The sequence below is a fragment of the Phalaenopsis equestris genome, unplaced genomic scaffold (genome assembly GCF_001263595.1).
Source record: "Phalaenopsis equestris unplaced genomic scaffold, ASM126359v1 Scaffold000226, whole genome shotgun sequence".
NCBI lineage: Eukaryota > Viridiplantae > Streptophyta > Magnoliopsida > Asparagales > Orchidaceae > Phalaenopsis > Phalaenopsis equestris.
Window position 1 is genome coordinate 781,435 of NW_018164668.1, and position 26,905 is coordinate 808,339.

Sequence of the window (26,905 nt, forward strand, 5' to 3'; positions counted from 1 at the left end):
CCCTCTTTTAGGCTCCTGCACAACCATATTGTGCAGCATGAGTCCTAACCCGCTTTAGGTTCCGAGGTTGTTGTGTGGTACGACGTAAACCCTCCTTTCTCTGTGGGTTATTTGCATAATCGGGTATTATGCAAATGTAAGTCCCAAATAATAAAATTGGCAGGATTGAACATTTAAATAACATCATCTCTAAAAATGCAGCCACACATTAGGATAGTTTGGGAAGTCACTGAGGGTTTACCTCGGATCAGTGACATCCCCTACCTTCTCCTTCCTTTGGACTCCTGAAAATAAGTGTTCCTCATTGTGCCATTCCCATTTGGTTTTCCTCATCCTACCTTGAAAACCTGAACCTTGAATTCTTGAAGACTAGAACCATTGATCATTATCGAGAGTTTTCTCAAGTGACTCCCGTCATTTGGGATGTAATTAACTATAGGGGCTTGCCTCTATAGGGAACTTGGAACCCAGGTAAAATAAACCCTATTTAATTTTTGTATTAAATAGGGGAATTTGTCGGTCATATATAAAAGGTTCGCAGACCAAACGGATGTCACAAATCTCTTAGTTTGCAGGATTGGGTCTATCGCTGAGGTCTACACTTATCTCTCGGGAAGGTGTAGTATTCGCGGTATCAGGCACGATTATGCAAACTATCAGACTAATGAGATCCGTTTGGTCTCATTTTTCTAAAATTAAAACATACTACTTTTAAAACTCAAATTATATATCCTTTATATTTAAATTAAATCTCAAAAATTATTTTCATATATCATATTTTTCAAAATTAAATCTAACCGAGAAAAAAAAGTTGACCGACATCTGCATGACAATTTCATGTTCTAAGCGAAAAGGAACTGGCAATGCACCGGGCAAACACATATTCAAAAATCAAAATTGAAGTGATTAGAAAAGAGGAATTTACAATAGATTTTCAATCTGCACTTTTATTTGTGCCCCATTATAATTCGAAAAAGTAACACTTTTCCATGGTGCACAAAGAACTGCATAACAATAGAAACATAGATGCTTAGCTGTTAAACTAGTAATTGCAGCATTCATGATTCTTTCTTCCTCCGATCATATTAGTTAGTTTATGAGTAAAGTGTCAAAATAATCCCTTGATCATGTAGCCATTTTAGTCCTAGAGTCTATAAAAACATCAAATTAATCCCAATTCTTTAAATCAGGGCTGAAATAGTCCTTAGACCGAGGACTATTTCGGGCAATATCAAAAGAGTTTGGGACCAAATAAGCACTTTTATAGACGCTGTGATTGAAATGACCCCTGTAAAAAAAAACTATTTTGAAACTTTTCTCGTTAGCTTACATTTCTTTTATGAAAATGGCATCTGCCAAAACTAGAATTGCTACAAAATTTATGCAGCCATGAAGTGAACTACTTTGTCTAAGAGTTGAAATGCAGTTTGCTAAGTTAACTTTAGTTCATGCATAATGTGACCCAAGAGCATGCCTTTATTCCATATAAGACCCACATACATCATTTTAAATTCAGAAGAATAAAATATTAGCAAATTTTTGCACAATCTGAAGACCAAAAAACTTATAAGTTACGTTAAATGTTCCAATAAAAAAGTACAAAAAAAGAAGAATTTATAAGATAACCAAATGGAAAGAACGAGGGTCCTAACCTATTGATCAGAACAATAACTATGGAGTTGCTGAGGAACTTCACTTGTGGAAGCTTGAGTTGATCAAGCAATAGTCTCAAACTTTGACTGGCTTCGATCGCCAAATCACCAACATTAAGGAGAGGGTGGCCTCCCTTTAACCATGAAATGTTAAATTGAAACCCTAAAATATGATCATCTTGGCTAGAAAAATCACCAACAGCATAATAATTTCAAGTAATAACAGCACATTCAAGAAAAACTTATTTGAAAAAAATAATGGAAATTTACATACAGCACAAAATTCTTGGTATTTACATATCTCGCACCTAAATTTTCATATTTACATATATAGCACTTAGGTGCTTTAAACCTATGCATGAAAGGTGTATTTCAATATTAAAAAGTTAGTAATGGTGGTAATTTTTATGTGATGTTAACGGTTTGAACGGTATGAATGAAAATATTAAAAGTTTAGTGCCAAATATGTAAATATATATAAATTGCTCGGTATGTATGTAACTGCCAGTTCAAAAAAAATAAACTACTACCATCAAATTCTTGGGGAGGATCTGAATGCAAACTTGGATCAGGCGTATAAAGGAGAACCATTGCCTCAATGAACTTCACAGCTAACAGCCTTACACCATCAATCCCAGGCTGGGAAAATAAATAAAAATTACGTGCCAAAAACATGATTTGAAAAACAAAAAATGCATTCCTCACCAAGCACATTGAGGTGAGGTTACCTGGATTGCTAATGGCAATACAGAATTTTTAAATTTCAGCATCGATGCCCAGGATGACTTTGTAATTTCATTTACCTCATTTGAATTTAAACCCTGAATGAGAAGATATTTTAGAAATGATAATTACAGAAGTAATTGTCAAATGACATCAAAAATGTGTTTAAAGAAAAGAAAGGTTAAAGTTAGATGAATCGAGTAGAAAACATGTAATGCACAAATTAAATGGTACAAGGATCAAAAAATCCTTTCTTTGTTTATTCTCTGTATATGTGGCCATTCCTTTCAAGCCATTACAAAAAAGAGCCTAGAGATGTAAGGAAATTATAAGGGGGCATGTTCCATAATACATTTTTGCCTATATAGCATATGAAAAATTCTGCATTGCATTAGTTAAAAAAAAAGGCTTTGAGCAAAATCATTGAGATAAAATTGTCATCCTTTGTTAGCAAATTTAGGAAATAAGTTGAAAGTTAATAAGGAAAAACTTCTGGGTTTTGTCATTAATCATCGAATAAAAAATTTTGTGGTTATATTTTATTTAAAGTAATAAGATTGAATGGGGAACCACCATCTTAAATCATTTCCCAAAAATTTATTCTTTGCCTTGATCAAACTTTTTATCCTTACCTATATGAAATATTAAATGTTGGGTAGGAAATTATGTCATCATTTTTACCTTTTCATTTATTATTATTATTACGTGAGATTGCACCAAAAACATTTACGAGCAAGTTCTAACAAATAACATGCAGCAAAATTTCAATGGTTAAATAGGGTGATTATTATTTATGCCACTCTTATTTCTCTAGAGAATATGTATAAAGCACCCATGTTCCTCAATAGGAGAGTTCCATCAAATTCCATATTCTCAATGATGCCCTTGAATAAAATGTTAACCAAACTCCCTATATCAATCAATTACTATTGATTTGATAAACATCAATTTGCACCAAAACCGCTATGGCATCTTTGCAAGAATTGTACTTAAGTGGCCAGTCAAAACATAAAAAGTTTGATATATGTGATTGGTGTCCGGATGTTGATCACCAAATTCACCTCTCCAGACCTAAGTCACTTGAACTGAACAAATTTTTATACAGTTTGTCCTCATTAGCCAAAATCCCATTTATCTTTTTCGCATTACTACTATCCATCTCCTTCCTCCATCTACTCCGTTGAGTTTTAAATAACAACAACAACAACAACAACAACAGCAACAACAAAGCCTTAATCCCACTACGTGGGGTCAAAATAACAAGTTGATTTAATTTTAAGTCTGTCTTTTGCACAAAATTTAGATATGTTACTTTTAAACTACCCATGTTCCTTGCTAATCATTTCATATAAACTCTACAAACATAACATATTAATGCATCTTTTACCTATTAGCTATTGGCGTATTGATACCACTTCTAGGCCCACTACATATACTCAAATCACCTCAAATTATTTTTCATTTGCTGTATGGAATGTCATTTCTAAATTGTAATATTAAATATTATATCATTAGACAATAAACGCTAACTTTAACAACTGATTTATTTGAAAGGATCTCAACATCGTATGAAACTTTACCAAGTAGCATAACTAAAAAGTTCTCATAGCAACACATAAGCATAAAAGTTCTCATAGCACCCAATTCTTACGAATTTACCTATTTCACACCATAAACTTTCATATTTACAAGCACCATATCAAAATAATACTCATTATCACCTTTTAATAGTCATCCATCTTTTCATCCATAGGTAAAGTGCTATGTGTGTAAAAATAAAGCTTTAGGAGTGAAATACATAAATCCATATTAATTGTGTGCTGCCAATGTAATTTTCCATTTTATTTATTAAAAGTTTGTTTTTTCTTTTGTTTTGTTTTTATTTGGGAACAATTTTATTTTTTGTTTTTGTTTTTCCTTAATATTTCCAAAAAAAAAAAAAAGTATATTATTTACGTGCAATTATATTATGTTTTTAAAAATAAATTAATAACATTTTTAAAATAATAAAAATAATTTTAAGGTGTTTTGAGTATTTTTAAAAACAATCATATTTTAATCAAATATGATTTGTTTCACATCAAAACATAAACAAAATAAATATTAAAAAATAAAAACCAAAAGTGATCACAAACGGCTCCTAAGTTGCCCAAACATTATCAACATCTGAACACGTAAAAGTGTTATAGATAAGACAATATTGAATATTCATTGTTTATTTAAAAAATGATCACCAAATTTTTATTGATCAGAACGACAGTGGACATGTAATAGCTTTTTTGTTGAGTTTACCTGAATTGCAACCTTCACAAAATAATTGCAGAATAATGAAGTCCCAGACAAAATTGCTTGTCGAGCAACCGGAGGTGTTTCATCATTTAAATAGGTTAATAGAGTAGGAACAATAGCAGGCAGAAGTTCTACGTGCTTCTTTCCAATCTCACCAAGTATCCTATATAGGTAACAACACCAATGACAACAGTTAAAAAACTTATACAGGAGAAGAAAAAAATATATTCATTCAATAGTGAGCAAATAACAAAAAGGAAAAAAAAAAGGAGTTTGAATGCGAGAAGAAAATTAGATTGTAAAATATAGTTCTAGAAGCTTCCCATGGCAACCTTTCGTATGATAATTTTGACCGAAAAAAAAAACCATGAAGAAGAGTACGAAAAAACTCATGAATATCATGATCAATGGTGCTAAAGTTGTAAAAATCATGAATAAAAATAATCTTTAATAAATCCATAACATCATATCAATTAACTAAAATGCCAAAAAAAATGTTTGAGAAAATTACTGAAATGGATCAAAAATGCAAAAGGAAAATATATACCATAAGATCAAGAAATTATCTACTTGATGGACCTACAATGGAAACTATAAGCTTACATCACACAATTAAAACAGACCTAGCCATACTAAATACAAACCAAATAAAGAAAATACATTATAAACTGATAGTCTCAATAATCTAAAAAAAAAAAAAACCATTTTAAATTGCATAGATTTCAAAGAGATCAGCCATTGATTTAGTTTTTTGCACCATAAAATAACTATGTATTTACATATCTACACCTAAACTTCAATTTTTACATTTATGTCTTATTATTTATGCATAAAAAGGTATATTTCACTTTTGAAAAGTTAAAATACTGAATTTTTGAAGTGAAATGAAAGATTTGGGTGGCATAATGTAAAAAGTAAAGCTTAGGCGTTAGAAATGTAAATACATAAGAATTGGGGGTATGTATATAAATGCCCCTAACTTTAAACAGATGTGATGCAGGACGTACAAGCGTGGGATCGATCCACACTCCAGCGCCTGGACCGATTGGTCCAGGCAAGGGAACAGTCGATGGGCTCCTCGTCTTAGGTTTGGCACCTCCTTTCAGCATTGGCACCACTCCTAATTTTGTTTCCGGTGTTTTAGGTTTTCAGTTTTGGATTGTGTTTCTGTCATACCAGCTCGGGTAGCTAGACTTTATCTTACCCTTGGGGCTAGCGCTCAGTCATCGGTGTCCCCTATTTTCCGGTCTATGGTTGTATCCAAGAGTGAATGGTGCTACGACTCTTATCTCGTTCTGCGGTGGTGATTCTTCTCCAAGGGTAGAATGGTGCTTTGGCTGTATCTCGCTTCCAATGTGGAATTTATCAACAACTTTCCTTGCCCCACATTAGCTTCATCACCTTCCCTATTGCAGTTGCCCAGAACAGCCTCCTTTGGTTGTTTTCCAGCAATTCCTGCCGACCAGCCACCTTCCCCCTTCTTCCCTCCTTGCTGCAGCAGCATAGAACAGCATCCCGTTGCTGTTCCTTTGCTGTCCTCTGCATAACCTGCCGCTAGCCACCCATTGTGATGTTTCCTATAGCCTCCATCCTTCCCAAAATTTCTCGCGTAACTCTCAAATCGCCGTTACTCACTATTGTCATTCGTAAAACAGCAAACATGCTGATTTTTTGCTGTTCAATCACCCCCTACTCGCTGCCACTCCCAGAAAACAGCTCCAACCACTGTTATACTTCATCCCAGTACCCATACCATCATTCCCACCATTTGCCACCCCTTCCAAGCCCCATAGCCAACCACCGCTACCTCTGGATCGAATCATAATGTGAGTTTGTGTGTCGTGTCTGTTATTATTTTCATATTTCAAAGTGTTGGTTGTAACTGTCTATTGGCTTTTCAGTGATAATATTTGTTTGTTTATTGTTGTTCGAGTTAACTCCGGTATCACATTGTCTTTGCATGTTTCAACTGACAAAATCCGAAATTGAAATATTACAAGCAAGTTATTGATATTGGAGTTGACCAATAATCTGATAGAAAAACAAATTTTATTACTCCAAACAGCGAATTACAATCAAGACTTGAACCAAAACAGAAAACACTGAAAAACTACCAATAACCCGCTAGGGTCGGAGAAAATATCCCTTAGACGGTGGTGAGAGGACGGGTTGCAATGGGTAGTATGGGAGAGGACGGCAACAATCTGGAAGGGAGTAGGTGGCAATTGTGGCGGCTCGGCAAGTAGGAAATAGGGATGGGGAAGAGAGACCAGTGGCTGGAAGCAAGAAACTAGGGAAGAGACTGATGGCCAGAAGCAAAAGGGAGAGAGAGAGGGCTGCATGAGGGCATCAGGTAGAGGTAGTCACTACCTCGGAGCAGGATACAATCAGAGCACCGCCTATCCACAAACAAGGCCATAGTAAAGGAAAAAGCCTAGTGGCCAGGAATCTGAAATCAACAAAAATAAAAAAATGAACGCTAAAACAATAAACTACGTACTTATAATAAGATACGCAGGAGGTGGGGGAAAAGGGCGATATTTCCCGCTCAATATTAGTCGTACTTATAATGAACTACAACTTTAGCTACCAAAATTATGGTTCCTCCACAGAAATTTACATATTACTGTGAATGCCGATCTTGAAAGCTACCATTTAGAAACACAAATAATTAAAGTATCTCTTCTATAATCATAGCAGAGAGAACAGCCAAAATCTAACTCCTAAAACTGCGCGAGCTACAAAATCACCAATTTAGCTGAAAACCCTATCCTTCCACATATTTAACACTCATTGCTACGCATCTAAAATGAATTCCAGGGGAAGACGAAGAGCAAATCAAAGCTAAAAAACACAATGTCGAAGTATCGACTTATATTCCTTACTCGGTAAGAAGCTTGCGGGCGGCGCCGGGCAGCTGGACCTCCAATTCGGTCAGTCGTGGAGCAAACTCCGGCAGGAGGGAGGAGTCCCGAACGAGGAGGACCTCTCTTAACTGGCGCAACTGGTCCAGCTTCGATGCAACATTGCCTGAGGACTTCGCTGAGTTCAGGAGACCTGCTGCTCTGTCAGCCCATCTCGCCTGCATCATCACCATCGCTCTGTAGAACCCTAGGCCCGGCAACAGAAGACTGCAGCAGAACCTAAATTAAAAGAAGATTGCATACACACCTCTCCATAATTTTCTATTTACAAAACTAACACCTTAAATGTCAGGTGAAAAAGAAATTTACATAAATAGCACTCACTTCTCATGTATTTACATATCTCAGCCCTAAACATTGATTTTTATATCCCAAACATAAAAAATTCATCTTTTCATACATAAGAAAAAGTGTTTAATTTGTAAAAATTTGAGTTTTGGTGAAATATGTAAATGCATAAGAAATGGGCGATGTAAATAGTAATTATAAATTAAGTGTTAGATATGTAAATGGATAAGAATTGGGCGGTATGTATGTAAATGCCACAAAATTAAAGTTAAGAGATATTTAAATACATAACACACAATTCTTACTTATATAAATATGTCGATAACATCTATATTTTCATATATATATATATGACATGAGACTGAAATGTTTAATATCACATAAAAAATATCATTATTATAAACTTTTCGAAAAATAGTATACATTCTCGTGCATACATTTACGATACAAATATGTTATAAATATACATATCGAATATTAGGTGTTATCTATATAAATACATAAGAATTGTGTGATATGTAGATATATTTTATGAAAGGTGAGTGCTTGAAAGAGATATGTTGAGATCTTTCATTTTATTTGCAATCAATGCGAGTGCTACGAAATTCAAGGCCGAAGTGGATTTTTATTTGACATGCTCTTTTTTGGGAGCATTTGCTAGTTTTATAGTTAATAATAAGGAAATGTCACATGCTATATATTCCTCATAAAGGAGAATGTTCAAGGTCTTTGGAGAGACATAAGCTTTGCCAACGATACGCGTAGAAATACAGCGGACTTCGATACAAAATGGATAAAATGTTTGAGAGATGATAAAAAGACACGACGTTCAAGTGATTATACACTTAGGCAATAACAATGGAGCTTGGGCAACGCAACAATGATTTGACAATAAAAGTGTGGAGATCAAGTTTTGGTTCAATGGAAAGAATTAGGAGACGACGATTTGATGATGATATATATAGCATGATGCATCAAATTCTCGTGTTTCTAGATGGGGCAATTACAATGAAACCAGTCAAAAGATGCTATTTACAAATCAACAACCCCTTTTCATTCATTTTGCAAGTTCACTCAAATATCAAAATTGATGGTGGAACCCAATCTATATTTTTTATTTTTATCAAATTCTCAATTAATGTAAATACCTAAACCCTGTGTGATTAATTTTTAAATATTAATATTTTAAGTGATCTATATAATTATCCAATTTTAAGTGTACATGAGCTATGGTAGATCTAAACCCCAAAATAACAATGAAATAATTGAATAGTTTTATAAACCGAAGAAATTATAAACAACTAACTGATCGGTCGGGTAAATTGAATTTTGACAGCTTATTCCAAAAACAGCATTTTTAAATAACTGAAATCAACATTTTCACACCATTCTTGGCTAGGCGCAGTGGCAGTCTGGCTTATACAAAATAAAAAAATAAAACATTTATAATAATCACTGCGGCTTTTTGAATAACAATTATTTTGCAGCAGCTTATTAATAAGCTACAACTGCCCATGGACCTTAAATTTAACTTTCAAAAGCTAAATTTCCAACGTCATTCTTTTTAAAAAAATCTAAATGAAGAGCATTAAATAAGTTGGTTTCAAATTATGTAGATTAAGGGTCTATTTGGGGCAACTGTAGCTTATTGAATAGTCTGCTGATAAGCAGATTAAAAATAATCTGTTGATAAGCTAGCTGCGGTGTCTATTACAATTTTTTATTTTTTTTGAAAAAGTCAGACCGTTGCCAATAAGCTCCCACCGCACCTAGACAGTTGCAGTGTGAAAGCGTTGTTTTCTATATTTTAAATACGCATAAGCTGCTAAAATGCAGTTTACCCAAACAGGCCAAAACGTCACCGCACCAAATAAGCTGCCCCAACTAAATGAAACATGATTCAAAATCGAGACTCGAAACAATAAGTAAAAAGATTTGAGACTAGTACACAAACTTTGTGATGTTGTTGAAAATAATAGAAAGGACAATCTCTATCAAATAGGAATTCAAATATTACAATAAAAAATGAGAGAATTGTCAAAATATTTCAATCCCAATGTCTGTAAAACTGTAAAATTAATATTCAAATTCTTTTAATAAGGGCCAAAACAATCATCCATTTCAAAATGTTGAGGAACAACTTCAATCCATTTTACAAGAATCTGAAGAATAAACCACACCGCTAAAATGAACCCCTGCAAAGAGTAACAAGACAATTTCAACACTTTTCTCCAACACTAATAATAAAAAGGGAGATTTACATAGTATATCACCCACCTTAACTTCAATTTTCACCTACAAAACATCCGGCCTATGCTGAAAACATAGGAATCTGGTCGTCTGTATGTAAAAATTGGAGAAATATTTGCGTACATAAGATGTACGCAGCGCTACGTACATCAGAGGTTATTCTGGGGGTACAGGGGAGTTATATCCGGGTTATACCGGAGGTTACAAGGGGGTATAACCCAGATATAACCCCATTGTACCCCCTGAATAACCTCTGATGTATGCAGAGCTGCGTACATCTTATGTACGCAAATATTTTCCTAAAAATTGAAGTTTAGGTGATTGATACGTTACATGATATTAATGTACCATAGAACAAAACCGTAACACCCCCCTAACCTGGCTCCATGTCAAAAGTACCAACATTTAACTCATTACAAACCCTAATTTGCACATCACACCCAACTTAGAATATAATGTTTTATCAACCATATTAACTAACACAAATAGTTAATGGCTTTTATTCTGAAACTTTAAGGATGAAAGAATTGAATGAATTCTGCAGGGTTTGTTACAGCAATCAAAATCTTGAAAATCCTTTTCTGGCTTTCCTTTTCTCCATTTCATACATCCAATCGGAGAGGCAGAAGAGGCCCTTGTAGCCATAGTATAAGCTTCCACATATAACAATCAACAGTATAGAAAAGAGTAGGCATTTCTGTAGGACTGATCTGAATGCCTGGAATATCAAAGCAGGCTTGAGTTAATTTGATGAAGGAGACAGAAGAAAAATAGCTTTTTTTATTTTTTTTATTTTTGGGAAATTTACATTATTAGTACATAATTCTTATTATTTACATATCTCACACATAAAATTTCATATTTGCACACATATCACGCAAATCTTTAATATCACATAAAAAATAGCAATATTACTTCTTTTTAAAGGTGAAATACATCTTTTCGTGCATAGGTTTGAAAAGCCGAAGTGTTATGGATGTAAATATGAAAGTTTAGGTATGTGATATGCAAAAAAAAGAAAATCTAAAACCAGATGCTTTACCACGAAAAAATATTACATCAGTACTATGCATGTAGAGTAACGTGCGTAGCCAATAGAATCACGCCACGATACCCCGCGCGACATAGAAAAAAAACGGCGCAGTAATATGGGGAATATTCCCCCCATGTTATTCATGTGTTATTGTGTGTTATTCATGTGTTATTGTGTCCTGAGAATATTCCTGGTGTTATAATAACACAATAACACATTAATAACACGGGAGAGAATATTCCTCCGTGTTACTGCGCCGTTTTTTTCTCTGTCGGGAATATTTCCCGTGTTATTCAAGTGTTATTGTGTGTTATTCATGTGTTATTGTGTCCTGAGAATATTCTTGGTGTTATAATAACATAATAACACATCAATAACACATGAATAACACGCAATAACACATGAATAACGTGCAATAACACATGAATAACACAGGAGGGAATATTCCCCGTGTTACTGCGCCGTTTTTTTTGCTCTACCGCACGTGTCGTGGCGTGATTTGATTGGCTACGCACGTTATTTTTACGTGCGTAGTACTGATGTAATATTTTTTCCTTCACCACACACCTGGAACTTTGAAACCTGCTGGGTTACTTGTACACGGTCCCGTCTCTTTTTCCTCTTTGTCACAGCAGCAACAACAGTTTCCGTGTCCTTGAGAATGAAAATAAACATGAGTTAGAAACGTTAATCTTGTCCTAAATGAAATATATTACAGGGACAAATCCATACTGCTCCAAGCAAAGAAATTTAAGATTCAAATTTGACATGAACAAAAGGGAAATTTACATATATTCCACACAATTCTTATGTATTTACATAAATAACACCCAAAGGTTGATATTTATACTTATAACACCTCGGTATCATAAACGTGTACATAAAGACGTGTAATTAATATTTAAAAAGATAGTGATGATGGTATTTTTGATGTGATGTTAAGGATTTAAGTGGCATGCATGTAAATATTGTGATGGAAAGTATTAAATCTAATGGTTGTATATTAGTTAGTTTGTATGTTAGGAAGCTTGATATTAGGTAACCAAATTACAGGATCTTTTCTATATTAGAGGATATCTAATTACAAGATCTTTTCTATATTAAGTATATTCATATTCTATAGAGAGAGGAGTATATGTAAATATGTAACACATGCTTTCAATTGAGAAAGAAGAAGAGAAAAGTTTTTTTAACTTTACACAATATCAAAACTCATCGTCCGGATCGTTTGTTTGTTCGACATTGTTGGGTTCACACATACAGAGTCAATTTGGCGCAACTGCAGTTTTTTAACTTCTCAGTTGCAGTTGCGCTGCCCCGAGAAACTACTGTGGAGAAGCTACTATGGGGAAGCTGACTGTCTGTTTAGGGCAGCTGTGTGAAAACACTTTTGGGGCAGTTGTTTCTGGAAAAATGATCATTTTGCCCTTATTTAATAATGTTGTGTTTAACAGATTTCTGGTAGCCATAAATTTAATACATTTAAGGCAAAAATTCACTTTAAAACAGTACAAAATTACAAATACACACATCATTTCACAGTGCGTATCAAGAATGCAAAAAAAATTCTAGAACTATTAAAATGACAATTATTAAGTAATTATATTATTTTTAACATTCAGACGGTGTAGCTTCCGTGTTAGATTTTCCTGGAGTGATATTCTTCATTCCCTATCTCATCTTGAGTGGTGGACAACGATGTTTGATGAAATGAAAGTCATAACTGAAAATAAAATTTGCGAACTACTTGAATTACCTTATGACAAAAGGTTGTTGGTTGTAAATGGGCCTTTGCAGTTATGTTTCATTCTGATGGATCTACAACTCATCCCAAAGTTCAGTTCGTTGCTAAGAGTTATGCTCAAATTTATGGGATTGACTACTTGGACACATTCTCTTAGGCGGCTAAGTTGAGTTTGGTTCGCTTCTTTCTGTCTTTGGCTGCAATGAATAATTGACCACTTCACTTGCTTTATGTGAAGAATGTCTTTATGCATTGTGATCTTTTAAAAGAGGTATACATGGAGCAACCTCCTGAGTTTGTCGCTCAGAGGGAGTCTGGAAAAGCATGTTGTCTTCGACAGTCACTAAATAGATTGAAGCAAAGCCCTCATGCATCATTTGAAAGATTTAGTCAAAGAGAAGAATTTGGGATACAAAAGAATAAAAGTGATCACACTGCATTCTAAAAGTAATCTGTTGGCATCATTCTGTTGGTGATATATGCTAATGAAATTATTTTTACTGAAAGCGATATAGAGGAAATCTTATCATTGACATCATTTCTTCAAAATCAATTCAATATCAATGATTTGGTTTCCTTGAAGTAGTTATTAGGAGTTGAGGTATCAAGGAACAAGAAGGGTGGGTATCTATCTATTTCAGCAGAAGTTTGTTTTGGATTTGCTATCAGAAACATAAAAAATAAGAGTCAAACCGTGCAGTACTCCGATGCTTCCTAATCATCAACCTACCATGGATGAAGAGCTTTTTAATGATTCTGAACGATATAAGAAGTTAGTGGAAAAATTAAACTACCTCACAATGACTCGCCCTGACATTACATATAAATCAGTCAGACCTTCCCCCGCAGTTCATCATTGATCAGCTCTGAAATAGATATTATGATACCTTAATGGCGCTCATGGAAAAAAAGATTCTATATCAAAATCAAGGGCATAGAAATATTGAATGTTCCTCTGATGCAGATTGAGCAAGTTCTAAGATTGATCAAATATCCATTAATGGATACACTTTTTGATGGTGGTAATTTGATCTCATGAAAGAGTAAGAAAAAAAATGTAGTGTCACAATTCAGTGCAGAATCTGAGTATCAAACAAATACACAAGCTTCAAGCGAATTAATGTAGGTCTCCCAATTCTTGACCAAATTTGGTTTTAAGATGAGAGCTCCAACAAAATTTTGGCGTGATAACCAACTCGTAATTCATATTTCTTCAAACCCTGTCTTTCATGAACGAACTAAACACTACAATTTAATTTCTACAGCTCGTGCATAGTCCAGAGAACAATTAGAGGGCAAATGGACATCATCACAAAAGCCCTTAATAGAGCAAGGGCCAATTATATTTATAACAAACTAAGCATAAAAAATATTTAAGATCTAGCTTGAGGGAGAGTGTTATGAAAAGTATTAAACCTAATAGTTGTATATTTGATAGTTTGTATATTATGAAGCTCAATATCAGGTAATCTAAATAGAAGAGATCTAATTACATGATCTTTTCAGTCCTAGATATATTCTTAATCTATAGAGAGAGGATTGTACATAATTATGTAACATATGCCTTCAAATGGGGAATAAGAAGAAAAAAAGTTTTTCATTTCACAAATATGAATGCTTAGGTGTTAGATATGTAATACATGAAAATTGTGTGGAATGTATGTACATACTGCATAATTGTTATTTATTTACATATCTAACACCTAATCTTTCTTATTTGCATCTATAACACTCAATCATTAACATCATACAAAAATACCATCATTACTAACTTCCTACAGGTAAAATACACTTTTTCCAACATAGTTTCATGCCACCAAAGTGTTATAAGTGTAAATATCAAACTTTGGGTGCTATATCTGTAAATACAAAAGGATTGTGTGGGTTGCATGTCAAGAATAGGGGAATTTACATGCATACCACCCAATTCCTACGTATTTACATATCTAACACCTAAACTTTACTTTTGGCATTTATACCACCCAAATCATGTCGCATCAAAAACACTATTATTTTAACTTCTAAAAAAGTGAAATGCACTTTTCATGCATAAGTAAGATGGCATATATTTAAAAATTGAAGTTTAGGTGTTAGATATGTAAATGCACAAGAAGTTTAGGCACTAAAGCCAAAAAAAAAAAAAGAGAGCTTGAACATATATACAACAGGGCCAAGTGAATCAATCAGAAAAAACTTCGGACATAAAAGGAATAATTTCCATGTAACATTCTTTACATAAATACCTTGGGCACTTGAACTTTTCGAATTAGCAATTCTGCATCAGTAGTTTTCACCTTGCTTTTACAGTCTGCATTGCATGGGATCAAACCAACTCCAAACAAGTTCTTTACAACATCTTTAGAATCTCGACCTGTTTCGCGGTAGAAATTTTGGGCATCACGACAAAGCCATTCCTTTTTAAGACTATTGCATGCACAGCGAACGGTAACCTTGCAACAGAGTAAACAAAATGTAAGAGTTGATTAATAGTTAGGGGCACTTCTCATACATACCACCCAACGCTTATGTATAAACATTCATAACAATTAGCATATCACTCAAATCTTTAACATTACATCACATAAGAATATCACAATAATTATCTTTTTAAAAGTGAAAACACATTTTCATACTTTATATGCATGACACCAAAGTGTAATAAGTGCAAATATCAAACTTTGGGTGTTATATATGTAAATACAAAACAACTGTGTATAAATTTCCCTAAAAGTTATGCCTACTCGATTTGCATGACAGATGGGCCTATATATATGTATGGAAACTTATCAAAGCTCAACTTTAACGAGGGAACACAGATATTGAAGAGGCAAATGCATGAAATTCCCAAACCATACAGCCAACAGCTTTTTAGCATTAAAAATAGAAAGATTTGCAGACATAAGACTCAATTCCTAAGTATTAAACTTCAATTTTACATACATGTCACTTATATATGCAAAAAAGGTTACTTTTAAAAATTAAAAAGGTGTTATTTTTGAAATGATACGAAAGATTGGGTTAGTAGAAATGTAAAGTCTAGATGTTAGATATGTGCATACATAGGAATAGGGTGGTATGAATGTAAATGACCCTAATATATTTTCTTGTTCCTACTTGACTTAAAATATTATAGAAAAATTTATAATTTAGATATGTAAAATGTTGTTAAAAAGAATAATGATGTATAATAGTTCTTGTGATATGTGCTCTCATTTAATTAAACTATTGAAGTGTATTCTTTGTTTGTGCTTCGCACTATAAAATATAATAAATTTTTTGTGTCACATTTCGCTTTACAAATTAACAACCTTGAATTTTCAAAAACATATTGATGTCTCACACTTGCCCAAAAATACAGAATCTATTCAGATTTTACGTTTTATGCCTATTACTCATCCTTGTGGATGTTTTTTTTAACATGGAAGTACGTAGAAATCATTAATATATCAGGTAACATTTGCTGTCTTCTAAAAACTAATTATATCCTTCAACGCTGATGAAATCATACTGGTGACATTATTATGATAACTGAAAGTTGAATCATCATGAAGGGCAAATAAATTTTGAAGAGGGAAATTTACATACGTAACACACAATTCTTATGTATTTACATATCTCACACCAAAACTTTCATATTTACATATGCTGCACCCTGGTGCTTTAAACCTATGCATGAAAAAGGTATATTTGACTTTTAAAAAAAATGATAAAAGCCTTATTTTTTATGTGATATTAAAACGAGAGAAAAAGCCTAGGAAAAACTTGAATTATGGAGGTCTACATTGGAGTATAAAGACCTTCATTTAAGTAGAACTAAAACTGCATACATGGAATGTAATTTTAGTAGTAATAGTTCTAGTGACAGAAATGTGACTTTGGGTGATCAAATTATTAAAAGGTGTAAACGATTTAGATATCTTGGGTCCGTTGTTCAAAGCGATGGTGATATAGATGGGGATGTTAATAGTAGAATTCAAGTTGGTTGGTTGGAGTGGAGGAATGCTTCAGGCCTTTTGTGTGATAGAAAAGTACCACATAGACTGACATAAAATTTTTATAAGACGGTGGTGAGACCTGCAATGGTATATGGCGTTGAATGTTGGCCTTTAAAAGAGAAGCATAATAATAAGTTAAGTGTTGCCGAGATGAGAATGATTAGGTGGATGAGTGGCTTTACACTTGAGACAAAATGCGAAATGAATATATCCGTGATAGGGTTGGTGTAGCTCTTGTGACGGACAAAATTAGAGAAAGTCGTCTTAGATGGTTTGGTCACATTAAATGTCGACCATCTGATGATCTGATTAGGAGAGTTGATGTTTTAGATTTGACTTGCGTTAAGAAATGCAGAGGTAGACCTAGGAAGACTTGGGCTTATTGTATTAAAAATGAACTTAATTTACTAGAACTAAATGAAAGTATGACACTAAATAGGACGCAATGGAGAAAAAGGATTCATGTAGCCGACCCCACGTAGTAGGATTATGGCTTTGTTGTTGTTGTTGTATTAAAGATTTGAGTGCTATGTGTGCAAATATGAAAGTTTAGGTGTGAGATATTTAAATACATAAGAATTGTGTGCTATGTATGTAAATACGCCTTTTTGAAAAACACATTGATGAACCATGAAACAATTTTATAATTAGCAACAATAACGTGTTATACTATTTGACAGTCAAAATGTGTATCCATGATTGAGGCGTAAGAAATTATTTGGAAGGTAGTTGTGTATTATAAAATGACGGCTATAACTCTTGAATGGAAAACAAAGAAAATGACTAAAGCGAACTTTGGAGGACAAAAATTTAGAAGTATACCTTTTTACTGCATAGATTAACAGATGGGCACTGTCCAGGATGACAAAGTTCAGAGCATAAATGAGGACAATTAGGTAATTTTCTGTAAACAGAATAAAAATGTAAAACATTTTAAAAGATGAATCGACAAATAAAAAATGCATACAATATTAGTGAACAAAATAATGAAATGTAGCATTACAAGCATACTGCAACTGCAAATCATGTTTTATGATGGACAATATGAATGGTCTATCCAATTAAGAATAAAATTGGGGTACCATGTCCAGAAATAATGAACATTTTATGTAAAAAAAAGGTTTATTACATGATGGATAGAGCTAGGAGAGGATAAAGACCAGCTTCTCATTATTTACTGCACATATTTACATAAAAAATGAAAAAATTGTCAAAATAGCCCCATGACTCTTCGTAGAGTTCCATTTTAATCCCCGACTCTATAAACATGTCAATTTAGTCCCTAGACTCTTTTAACGAGGAATCAGCCCATATTAAAAAAGTCCATGGATTAATTTAGCATTTTTATAGAATCTCGGATTAAAAGGTTCAGTGACTATTTGACACTTTACTCCATACAAAATGCATCATTGTAAAATGACAAGGAAATCAAAGAAACCAAAAGCTTAAACAACGAATAAATGGCACTACAAATTACCTATGGCATGGACCACGACATGATCGTATCAGTTGTTGCTCCTTTTCGTTCAACCCATTGTAGTCAGTGCACTTGAAAACATGCACCATAGCACCACAATGACACGATCTTTTGAGAAGAACCTCACAAGGGGGACAACTATCACAATGACACCGCAAAGGGCATGGGTGCGAGCATGCAGGCTCCCTAACCTGAAAAATATTTCAAACTAAAATATGTCTACATGAGATGGTGGAAGAGCACATTTTAAATAGATCATCAGAGATTGGCTTCCTAGTGTTTTTATTCAAAAGTATGTTCATGAATAAATGAGAAATACCACAAGAAAATAGTATTAAAATGTCATAAGCAATACATTTTAAAAAAAAATGGGTATTTATATACATAGCACACAATTCTTATGAATTTACATATATGTCACATCTAAACTTTCATATTTGCACGCATAGCACCCAAATCTTTAGCATCACGTAAAAATAGCACCATCACCAATTTTTCAAAGTAAAATATACATTTTCATGCAAAGGTTTAAATATCCACAGTGCTATGTGAAAGTTTAGGTGTGAGATATCTAAGTTTTACCAAATCAAACCTTTTCGCATGGAAGAAGACACTCTTCACACGGCTCTGCGTGTTCTCTTGCAGCATCTAAAAGTAAAGGCTCTTGCTTTTGTGCCAAATCATTTTCACAACTTTCATTTTCATCCAATGATGATGGCTGATACTTTACAGCATGACAAGGCTTTGTGCAGTAATGATTGCCACAAGAAAGAAGACTTCCACATAGGTTATTGCATGAAAACTGTGCCTTTTTTGAGCAAACCATCTGAAAAATGAACAATAACAGGTAAACAAGGAGGAAAAGTAACCTTATGAAGATCAGATATTAACTGCATATGATGCTAGTTTTAGGGTGGTGCATTTGGGATCAATTTTGTTATTTTTAGCTCTTGTTTTTTCTTTTATTTTCAAAAATATGATTATTTAATGTGTTTTACATTTTTTTTTTTCGAAAAATTACATACATTTCGCATAATACCCAAAATTTGATATTTACACTTTATCAAGGTGTCATAAACCTATGCATGTAAATGTGTATTTCAATTCTAAAAAGATAGTGATGGTGGTATTTTTTATGTGATGTTAAAAGATGTAGATGTATGCATGTAAATATTAAGATTTAGGCCTTAGATATGTAAATACATAAGAATTGTGTGGCATGTACATAAATAACACGTTTATTTTTTGTTTCTAAAAACAAATTAACACACTAGGAAATAGCTTTTAGATGTTTTGAATATTTTTGAAAATAATCATATCTTAATCAAATATGCCGTACATGAGTTGTTTCAATTCAAAAAATAAAACAAAAATGAAAATAATAAATAGAAAATAAAAAAATAAAAGTGCACCCAAACGGTCCCAGAGGAGTTGTTAAGGTACGAACCGGACGTTCTTCACCAATGTGTTGGCCAAGGCATGCTACCCATATAATTTCTTCACAAGTGGGGCATGCTAATCCAGGTGTAACTCCAAGAATTTTCTCCATTTTCTTCTTCTTTGGTTTCAGTGTGAACACCGGGTTGGGAGGAGGGATTGGACCATGGCATCTACATAAAAAAGAATATTTACACACACACCACTCATTCTTACATATTTACAAATCTAATACTTCAACTTCAATTTTTAAATACATGAAAAGGTGCATTTTACATTTTAAAAGTTAAAATAGTGATATTTTTTTATGTGATATGAAATATTTGGGTAGTATAAATGTAACAGTTAAAGTTTAGGTGTTAGATATGTAAATACATAAGAATTGAGCCTCTTTTTGAAAATATTAACTCAATTATCAGAGTTAATAGAAAGCTTGGGAATAGAAAACAACTCCAAATCTAGAGTCCACACCTATGTTTACAGCTATGACCGCATGGATGTTCTTCTCCACAAATAATTCTGCAAGGCGGGCAAGCACCATAGTGACATTTGTGTGGCTGTAGACAATGAGAAATTAAAAGTGACTTGACATTGGAAAAATAATCTTACAAAAAAATAAAGGTTATTAGGAGAAAAAGATCAAAATTTATTAAATGATTTTTATATAGAACCATTTTATAAATGTGTTCAATTTAGTCCTCTAAATTCTCAAATATGATTGGGCACATTAGATAGTCTGGAATTAAGACGGGCTCTCAAAAATTGTCTTGGGACCATTTTGTTATCTTCTATGTGGGATATTAAACATCATGTCACTTAGAAGGAAACAAAGAAAGAATTTCATGGAAATTGAATGAAGATTTCTTTACATTCATGGATAAACTTTTGGGGCATTTACATACATGGCAAACAATTCTTATGTATTTGCATCTCACGCCCAAACTTTCGTATTTACACACATAGCACTCAAATCTTTAGTATCACATAAAAAATAATACTATTACCATTTTTTAAAAGTCAAATACACATTTTCATGCATAGATTTAAAGCAACAAAGTGCTATGTACGTAAATACGAAAGTTTGGGTGTGAGATATGTAAAGATAAGAAATGTGTGTTCCGTATGTAACTTTTCACAAATGATTTTACACAAAAAAGCCATCTGGAGTGGAATGAATGATAAAGGCCATACCAGAAGAGACAAAAAAGAAAAAAAGTCAAAGGGATCATATATTTCTAAACTCTTTCAACTTGTGTATTATAGAAGCAACCAAGGCAAACATATCATTCTTTCTAGAAAAAATAACTTATCCAGACAAAATATCTGATTGTTTCTTTAATGAGATCAAAAGCCCTAAAAAAATCTTCTTCTCGTAGTAGTCAACTTATACCTATTGGCCCAAAAAAGCTTGAGCTAATGTTCAAGATAGTAAGAAAAGCCTATAAGCTAAAAAAGCAAAAACAAGTTTTCATGGTGATTGAACAAAGCCTAAAGAATACAAGGATAGAACAGATTTTCATATTGATGAGCAAAGCCTCCAAAACACATGCTCTAGTAAAAAATCATGATTGAAGAACAAAGCCTAATGGACATAATAATCGAGACGATTTTCATATGAAATAGCATAACAGGCAAAAAAAGAAGCTTGAGTTAAGATTTGAGAGCAGTCTAGTGAAATTTAAGGCTGTAAAGCTTAAGCTAGTTATTATAATGACCGAACAAAGCCAATGGACTAAACAAAACTAATTGAAACCTTAGGATGATTACGAAAAAGCCTACAAGCTAAAAAGCCTCAAATTATGGTTAACAACATTTAAGCAAAGTTTAAAAAATAATAAGTAAATTCATGATTCAAGATGATTAAGCGAAGCCAGAAAGTAATGACGGTTGAACGAATTTTAATAATGACTAAACAAAAAACTATAAGGTAAAAAAGGCTCAAATCAAGGTTCAAAATATGAGCAAAGCCAAATGACCAAATAAAGTGACTTCCACCCATGGATTGAACTCAAGATCTATTACATCCAAATCCTTGGTTTGCATGAAAGGAATTAACTTAAAGATCATTGGTCCGCACGTAAAACATCCACAAGAAAACTCCACGAAGTTGCACAAAGAACTATGATGATTTAATTCAATATTAGTGAGTTATCATCAGAGAGATTCTGATCAGATTGTAGAACAATAACACATGAAGAACAAGAATGTATGAAGATGCCTAACTCCTTGAGTGGAAATCATTTTGGCAACTCATTTTCTATAAATAGAAAAAGCTAAATTCTATAAAATATCATGTGCTTTCTAAATGGCATCAAGATCATCCTCTTGTAAACATCTTGGCCCATGTTACCAATTACAAAGGTAGTATTGAAGTCCACCGCTCCCATGAACTTGAGTAAAAAATACGCACAGTCTATTCGTTAATGAGATAAAGGTAGAAAGAAGTAGAGAAAAATTGTGAGGAGCAATGAGAAGTTGATTTGGTCTCAAAATCTCAAATTAAAACGTTTGTGAAAGACATAACAGTCCACTCATAAAGTTCGTCTCGCGTCTTGAAGGCAGTCCCACTCGTCTCATGGCCTCATTTGTATTTGATGATATCCGTTGTGCAAGTCTCCACACAGCTAATCTAGGAGATCATCCAAGTGAGAATGGGAAATCAATATTTTATGGTAATCTTATTAATGGCTTGGCTGTCGATGCACATTCGTCATGATCCATCCTTTTTTAGCACCATCAGAGTAGGGACTGCACATCAGTTGGTGCTTTATCGGACTAGGCCCCTTCCGACGAGATCCTGCACTTGTAGTTGTAGTTTTCGTACTCCTCCGGTCTTAATTTTTTGTAGGTTGGTCGATTTGGTAATACGGATCCTGGTATAAGTTCAATAGCGTGTTGGATGTCCCTTAGTGGTGGTAATCCCTCTGGCGAGTTGTCGTTCATAACATCTTGAAAGTCCAGTAGCAACGGTAGCTTCCTTCTAGTACTAATGCTAGTATTACAAGGGCATCTCAACTGACTGCAAGAAAGTAATACGAGGAACTCATGTTGCCTATGTATTGCTTCTGCCTTTTGCATCCTTAGCAGGTAGTAGAACGATACATTTCCCATCCTTCTTGAAAGAATAAATGATCTTAAACCCGTTGTGTCGAGTCTTGCGATCAAACTGTCAGGGCCTTCCTAGCAGAATGTGGCAGGTGTCCATAGGAACCATGTCGCACCATACCAGTTCGTGTAGCTAGGTTCCAATGGAAAAATCAACTAGGCACTGTTGATCACACGTATCTCGTTTATCTTCTTCGGTCAGGTAAGAGAATATGATTAGAGATGCTTTTGTGTCCAATCCTAATTTTTTCACTATGAGCGTGGACACAACGTTCTCGTAGCTCCCACTGTTGATGATCAGGCTGCAGACCTTCCCCTTGACGATGCACTTGGTGCGGAAAATGCTATGCCTTAATCAGGATTTGTCTCGTTCTAGCTCATTCTGCAGCATTCGCCGAACGACTAACGCTTCTCCCTCATCTCTGTGGAGCTGAAGTTCTTCTGAGCTCTCTGACTCCTCATTGACCTCCCGACAGTACATTGGTCTGTGAGTGTAACAACTCAACTTGTTGGGCAGCTGGAGGCTCTGTGACCGTAGCTGCGGCACTTGAAACATTTTCTGGTCGACACTATAATGGAGGAACCACCTTTCTCTGGCTATTCCCCACTCTGATCTGCCTAATCCATTCCTTGTCCAAATTTTTAATTTCCTCCCGAGGTACCTCTATCGGCTATAGAAGTTGCAGATGATTGTTTAGCTGAAGATGGTGGTCTAAAGGACGATTGTTGCTGACTTTGCTTTTGTTGTCTTTCCACTTTCAAGGCTAGGGTCTGGATATCCCATAACATCCAATACGGTTGCAACTGTACCATATTGCTGATGATGGGTTTTAGGCCCCTGAGATATTTGGCTATCGTATGTTCCTCTAACTCTGTCAGCTCGCATTTCAATTGTAAGTCGTCGAATTGGGCTATGAACTGCTCAACTGAAAGATTTCGTTGTTGTAAGTTGTGAAGTTTTCGAAACATGTCTTGGCAATATTGCGGTGGGAGGTTTTTCCTCTATATTGTCTTCTTCATATTCTCCCGCTTGGTTATCATTTCACTGCATTATAATATCCTTTGCCTTTGTAGATTTTCCCACCATAAGGAGGCCTTTTTCTTCAATTTGATTGCATCTAGCTTGACTCATTTGTCCTCTAGTACGTCTTCATACTCGAAGATTTGTTCGACTGATTGCAGCCAGTCGATAAACTCATCGGAAACCATGCCTCCCCCAAATTCAGGGAGGCCCATCTTGATGTCAAAGTCTCGCTGACCTCCATAAGGGGGCTCCATCTTGATGTCAAAGTCCCGCTGACCTCCATAAGACCTCCATAAGGGGGCTCCATCTTGATGTCAAAGTCCCGCTAACCTCCATAAGGGGGCTCTTCTCTCGGCCTTCTTTTATATTGGATACCAAAATGGTGTGGTCGATATTCCTCGTCACTGTGATCTTCTCTGTGGAACGGATTTATCTCCTCATCACCATCTTCTGTTCGACTCTCCTGATCACGGTCAAAGGTGACCTATTGCTGGTTCTTGTCATCCATCTCTACTAGTCTCCGTTGCAGACGATAGATTTCTCGTTGAATCTCTTCCCGGGCCAAGTCTAGTGTATTTCTATGTGGTGGCATGGCTAGGCTTGGGAATCATAAGGAAAAAAAAAAAATTGGAGGTAGATTGGGTAGAGGCGGATGTGAGGAAATCCTAGGATGGGACTAGAGTTGGATTAGCTTGATACCAAATGATACTAAAATTAGTTGGGATGTGGCGAAACACAAAAATAATTTTTTATTAATATAAAAATAGTGTTACAACACGACTCAAACAAAAGGGAAATACAATAATAGATGAATCTCTGGTAGAGGAGAGATTTGAGGACGGTGGCAACGTCAGCAGGGTGAGTGGTTGTTTGGGTAAGTAGGGATTGTGTTTGGTTGGTTATAGGTAGGTGGGACGGCGAGGTCGTGGAGGAAGTAGGGGTGACGGTAGAGTGGTGGAGGAATATGAGGGTGGTTGACAGCTAAGGAAGAGGTAGAAAAGGGTGTCGGGGAGAAGAAGCGAAGGAGGTTGGAAGTTTACAACACCACCTCGCAGCAAAAGATACAACCAAAGCACCACCTTTCGTCGGATACAACTCTAACAAGAGAGAAGAGAACCAGATAATCCTCGCCTGAGATTAGAAAACAACTCTACTAGAACTGAACTCTTACATAAGGAAACAACTATTTATAAACTCTTAGAGAAAAATAGAAAAGAAAAGAAACCTACAGAAATAAAAAGCGAAAGAACCTAGAAAATACTTCCTGGTTGCGGTAACCTCGCGCTGCTCCCAACTGAATTGATAGTTCGTGAGTCAGCTTTGCATTCCATCCTAATGGTTCGCAGGTTGGCTCCCACGACTCCTTGTGTCCGAGCGCTATTTTAGCGTCCGCATGGGGCACTGTTAGTACCTCGATACAAAGACTCGCACCCCGCGCCACAACATTTTTGTGTGTTAAACCTATGCATTAAAACTCGTGTTTGATTTTTAAAAAGTATTATTATTGCTTTGTGTGTGAATAAGAAAGTTTAGGTTTGAGATTTGTAAATATATAAGAATCGCGCCTACACATGTAAAGTGCCCCCTAAAATTAAACAAATCAAACGTCTCCAATTCTCAATTGGCAATACACACCACAAGAAAGAGAGAGAGAGAGAGAGAGAGAGAGAGAGTGAGAGAGAGAGTGAGAGCAGCAAAGCAATGATTCTCTTCATCCAAACATTGGACTGTATATTAACAAAATAAAAATGATCCAATTCTTTTCATCAGGATATTATGCAAGGCTCCACAAAGACGAGTGGAGTCACATATTGTCACAAAAACTGCCATGACTGCATTCATTCATCAAGGTCCAGAAAATAGTAAAAAAAAGATACCCGACACTGAAATTGGTGTTTGCACAAACGCGACACATGACAAGCTTTGGGGCATTTTGGAGGCCTTTGATTCTTTTCAACACCACATGGGACCTAAACAAGCACCATTAGAAACAAAAATTAGCAACGCATAAAAGAATTTTGAATGAAAAAAGATAGAAAAGTAAACAAAAGTGCTGCCAGCAATAATAGATGATGATTAATTTTTTAGATCAAAATTTCATGATATCTTGGTAACTTCCCATAAAATATATTAGTAACAATAATTACAGCTCACTAAGGTATCACTCCTTACCAAAGAAAAGAAAAGTCAAAATTTTATTGTTCAAACAAAAAATGGTGAATCAGTAATGATTTAAAACCTGGACGCCAACAGCGGAGTAAAGGGACTCAGAAAAGCAAAGCCATAAATTGTCAGAATTATGTCAAACCCTTACTAGATTAGACCTTTTGGGGTGAATAACAAAAAAAAAAAAAAAAACAACACAAAAAAAGGGGGAAGGGACGAGGAGGATCCTCACAACTCAAATTCCGTTTAAGGATGAGCAAAAAGGATACTCATACAATGGTAAGAAAATCACGTAAGAAATGAAACAACATTGAAGCCAATCGTGAGAACTACAAACGTCAGGAAATAAGCGAAGAAGCATCAAAGAGATAAGTGATGGTTGAGTCCTGCTTCTTTTTTAGAGCAGTTGAATTTTAAGCTCTATAAAACAACACTTGAAACCACGTCACTAAGTCCAATCATTTATACAATTGATTAGCTTATGTGACTAAAGAGGCTTTAAGCTTAAAATGAGCTCGAACCAAACAAAGCCCAATGATTTTTCACTGTCCTTAACCGCATCTACATGTATCATCACATAATAGTATTTTCACGACTCGGCCCAAAGGCTTGGAATTTTAAAGTGGCGAAAGAACAGTGAGACGGTGAAATTAAAATTTAATTATTTTATGTTAAATTAAAAATTAAAAAAGAGCTACTAATGATTAAAGATTTAATTAACCAAATAATAAATTTACCTTCATGTTTGTTGACTTCGTCTTCTATACTCATTTTTTTCTTCATTACTCATCTTTAAAA

General features: G+C 34.6%; 2 protein-coding genes across 4 annotated transcripts in view; both read right to left on the minus strand.

Moving 5' to 3' along the window:
• Window positions 1–7,827, minus strand: part of LOC110023662 (symplekin) — a 56,622-nt gene extending 48,795 nt beyond the window's left edge. For 2 of the 3 annotated variants that reach the window (XM_020723179.1, XM_020723178.1), the window contains exons 1-5: window positions 7,550–7,827; window positions 4,668–4,827; window positions 2,381–2,473; window positions 2,183–2,291; window positions 1,653–1,815 (exon numbers count right to left, since the gene is read on the minus strand). In XM_020723179.1, the coding sequence (XP_020578838.1) occupies window positions 1,653–1,815; window positions 2,183–2,291; window positions 2,381–2,473; window positions 4,668–4,827; window positions 7,550–7,761 (737 nt within the window). In that variant the 5' untranslated portion in view covers window positions 7,762–7,827. Of the gene's footprint in view, window positions 1–1,652; window positions 1,816–2,182; window positions 2,292–2,380; window positions 2,474–4,667; window positions 4,828–7,549 lie in introns of those variants that run through there. The other variant, XM_020723180.1, reaches the window with a different exon arrangement.
• Window positions 7,828–10,436: 2,609 nt separating this feature from the next.
• LOC110023663 (NF-X1-type zinc finger protein NFXL2) overlaps window positions 10,437–26,905 on the minus strand; it is a 37,401-nt gene continuing 20,932 nt past the window's right edge. Inside the window, exons 5-13 of the mRNA XM_020723182.1 lie at window positions 25,819–25,911; window positions 20,284–20,369; window positions 19,823–19,985; window positions 18,968–19,201; window positions 18,376–18,566; window positions 17,721–17,802; window positions 15,147–15,353; window positions 11,727–11,813; window positions 10,437–10,844 (exon numbers count right to left, since the gene is read on the minus strand). Coding sequence (XP_020578841.1) covers window positions 10,686–10,844; window positions 11,727–11,813; window positions 15,147–15,353; window positions 17,721–17,802; window positions 18,376–18,566; window positions 18,968–19,201; window positions 19,823–19,985; window positions 20,284–20,369; window positions 25,819–25,911 — 1,302 coding nt within the window. The 3' untranslated portion in view covers window positions 10,437–10,685. The remainder of the gene's footprint in view (window positions 10,845–11,726; window positions 11,814–15,146; window positions 15,354–17,720; window positions 17,803–18,375; window positions 18,567–18,967; window positions 19,202–19,822; window positions 19,986–20,283; window positions 20,370–25,818; window positions 25,912–26,905) is intronic.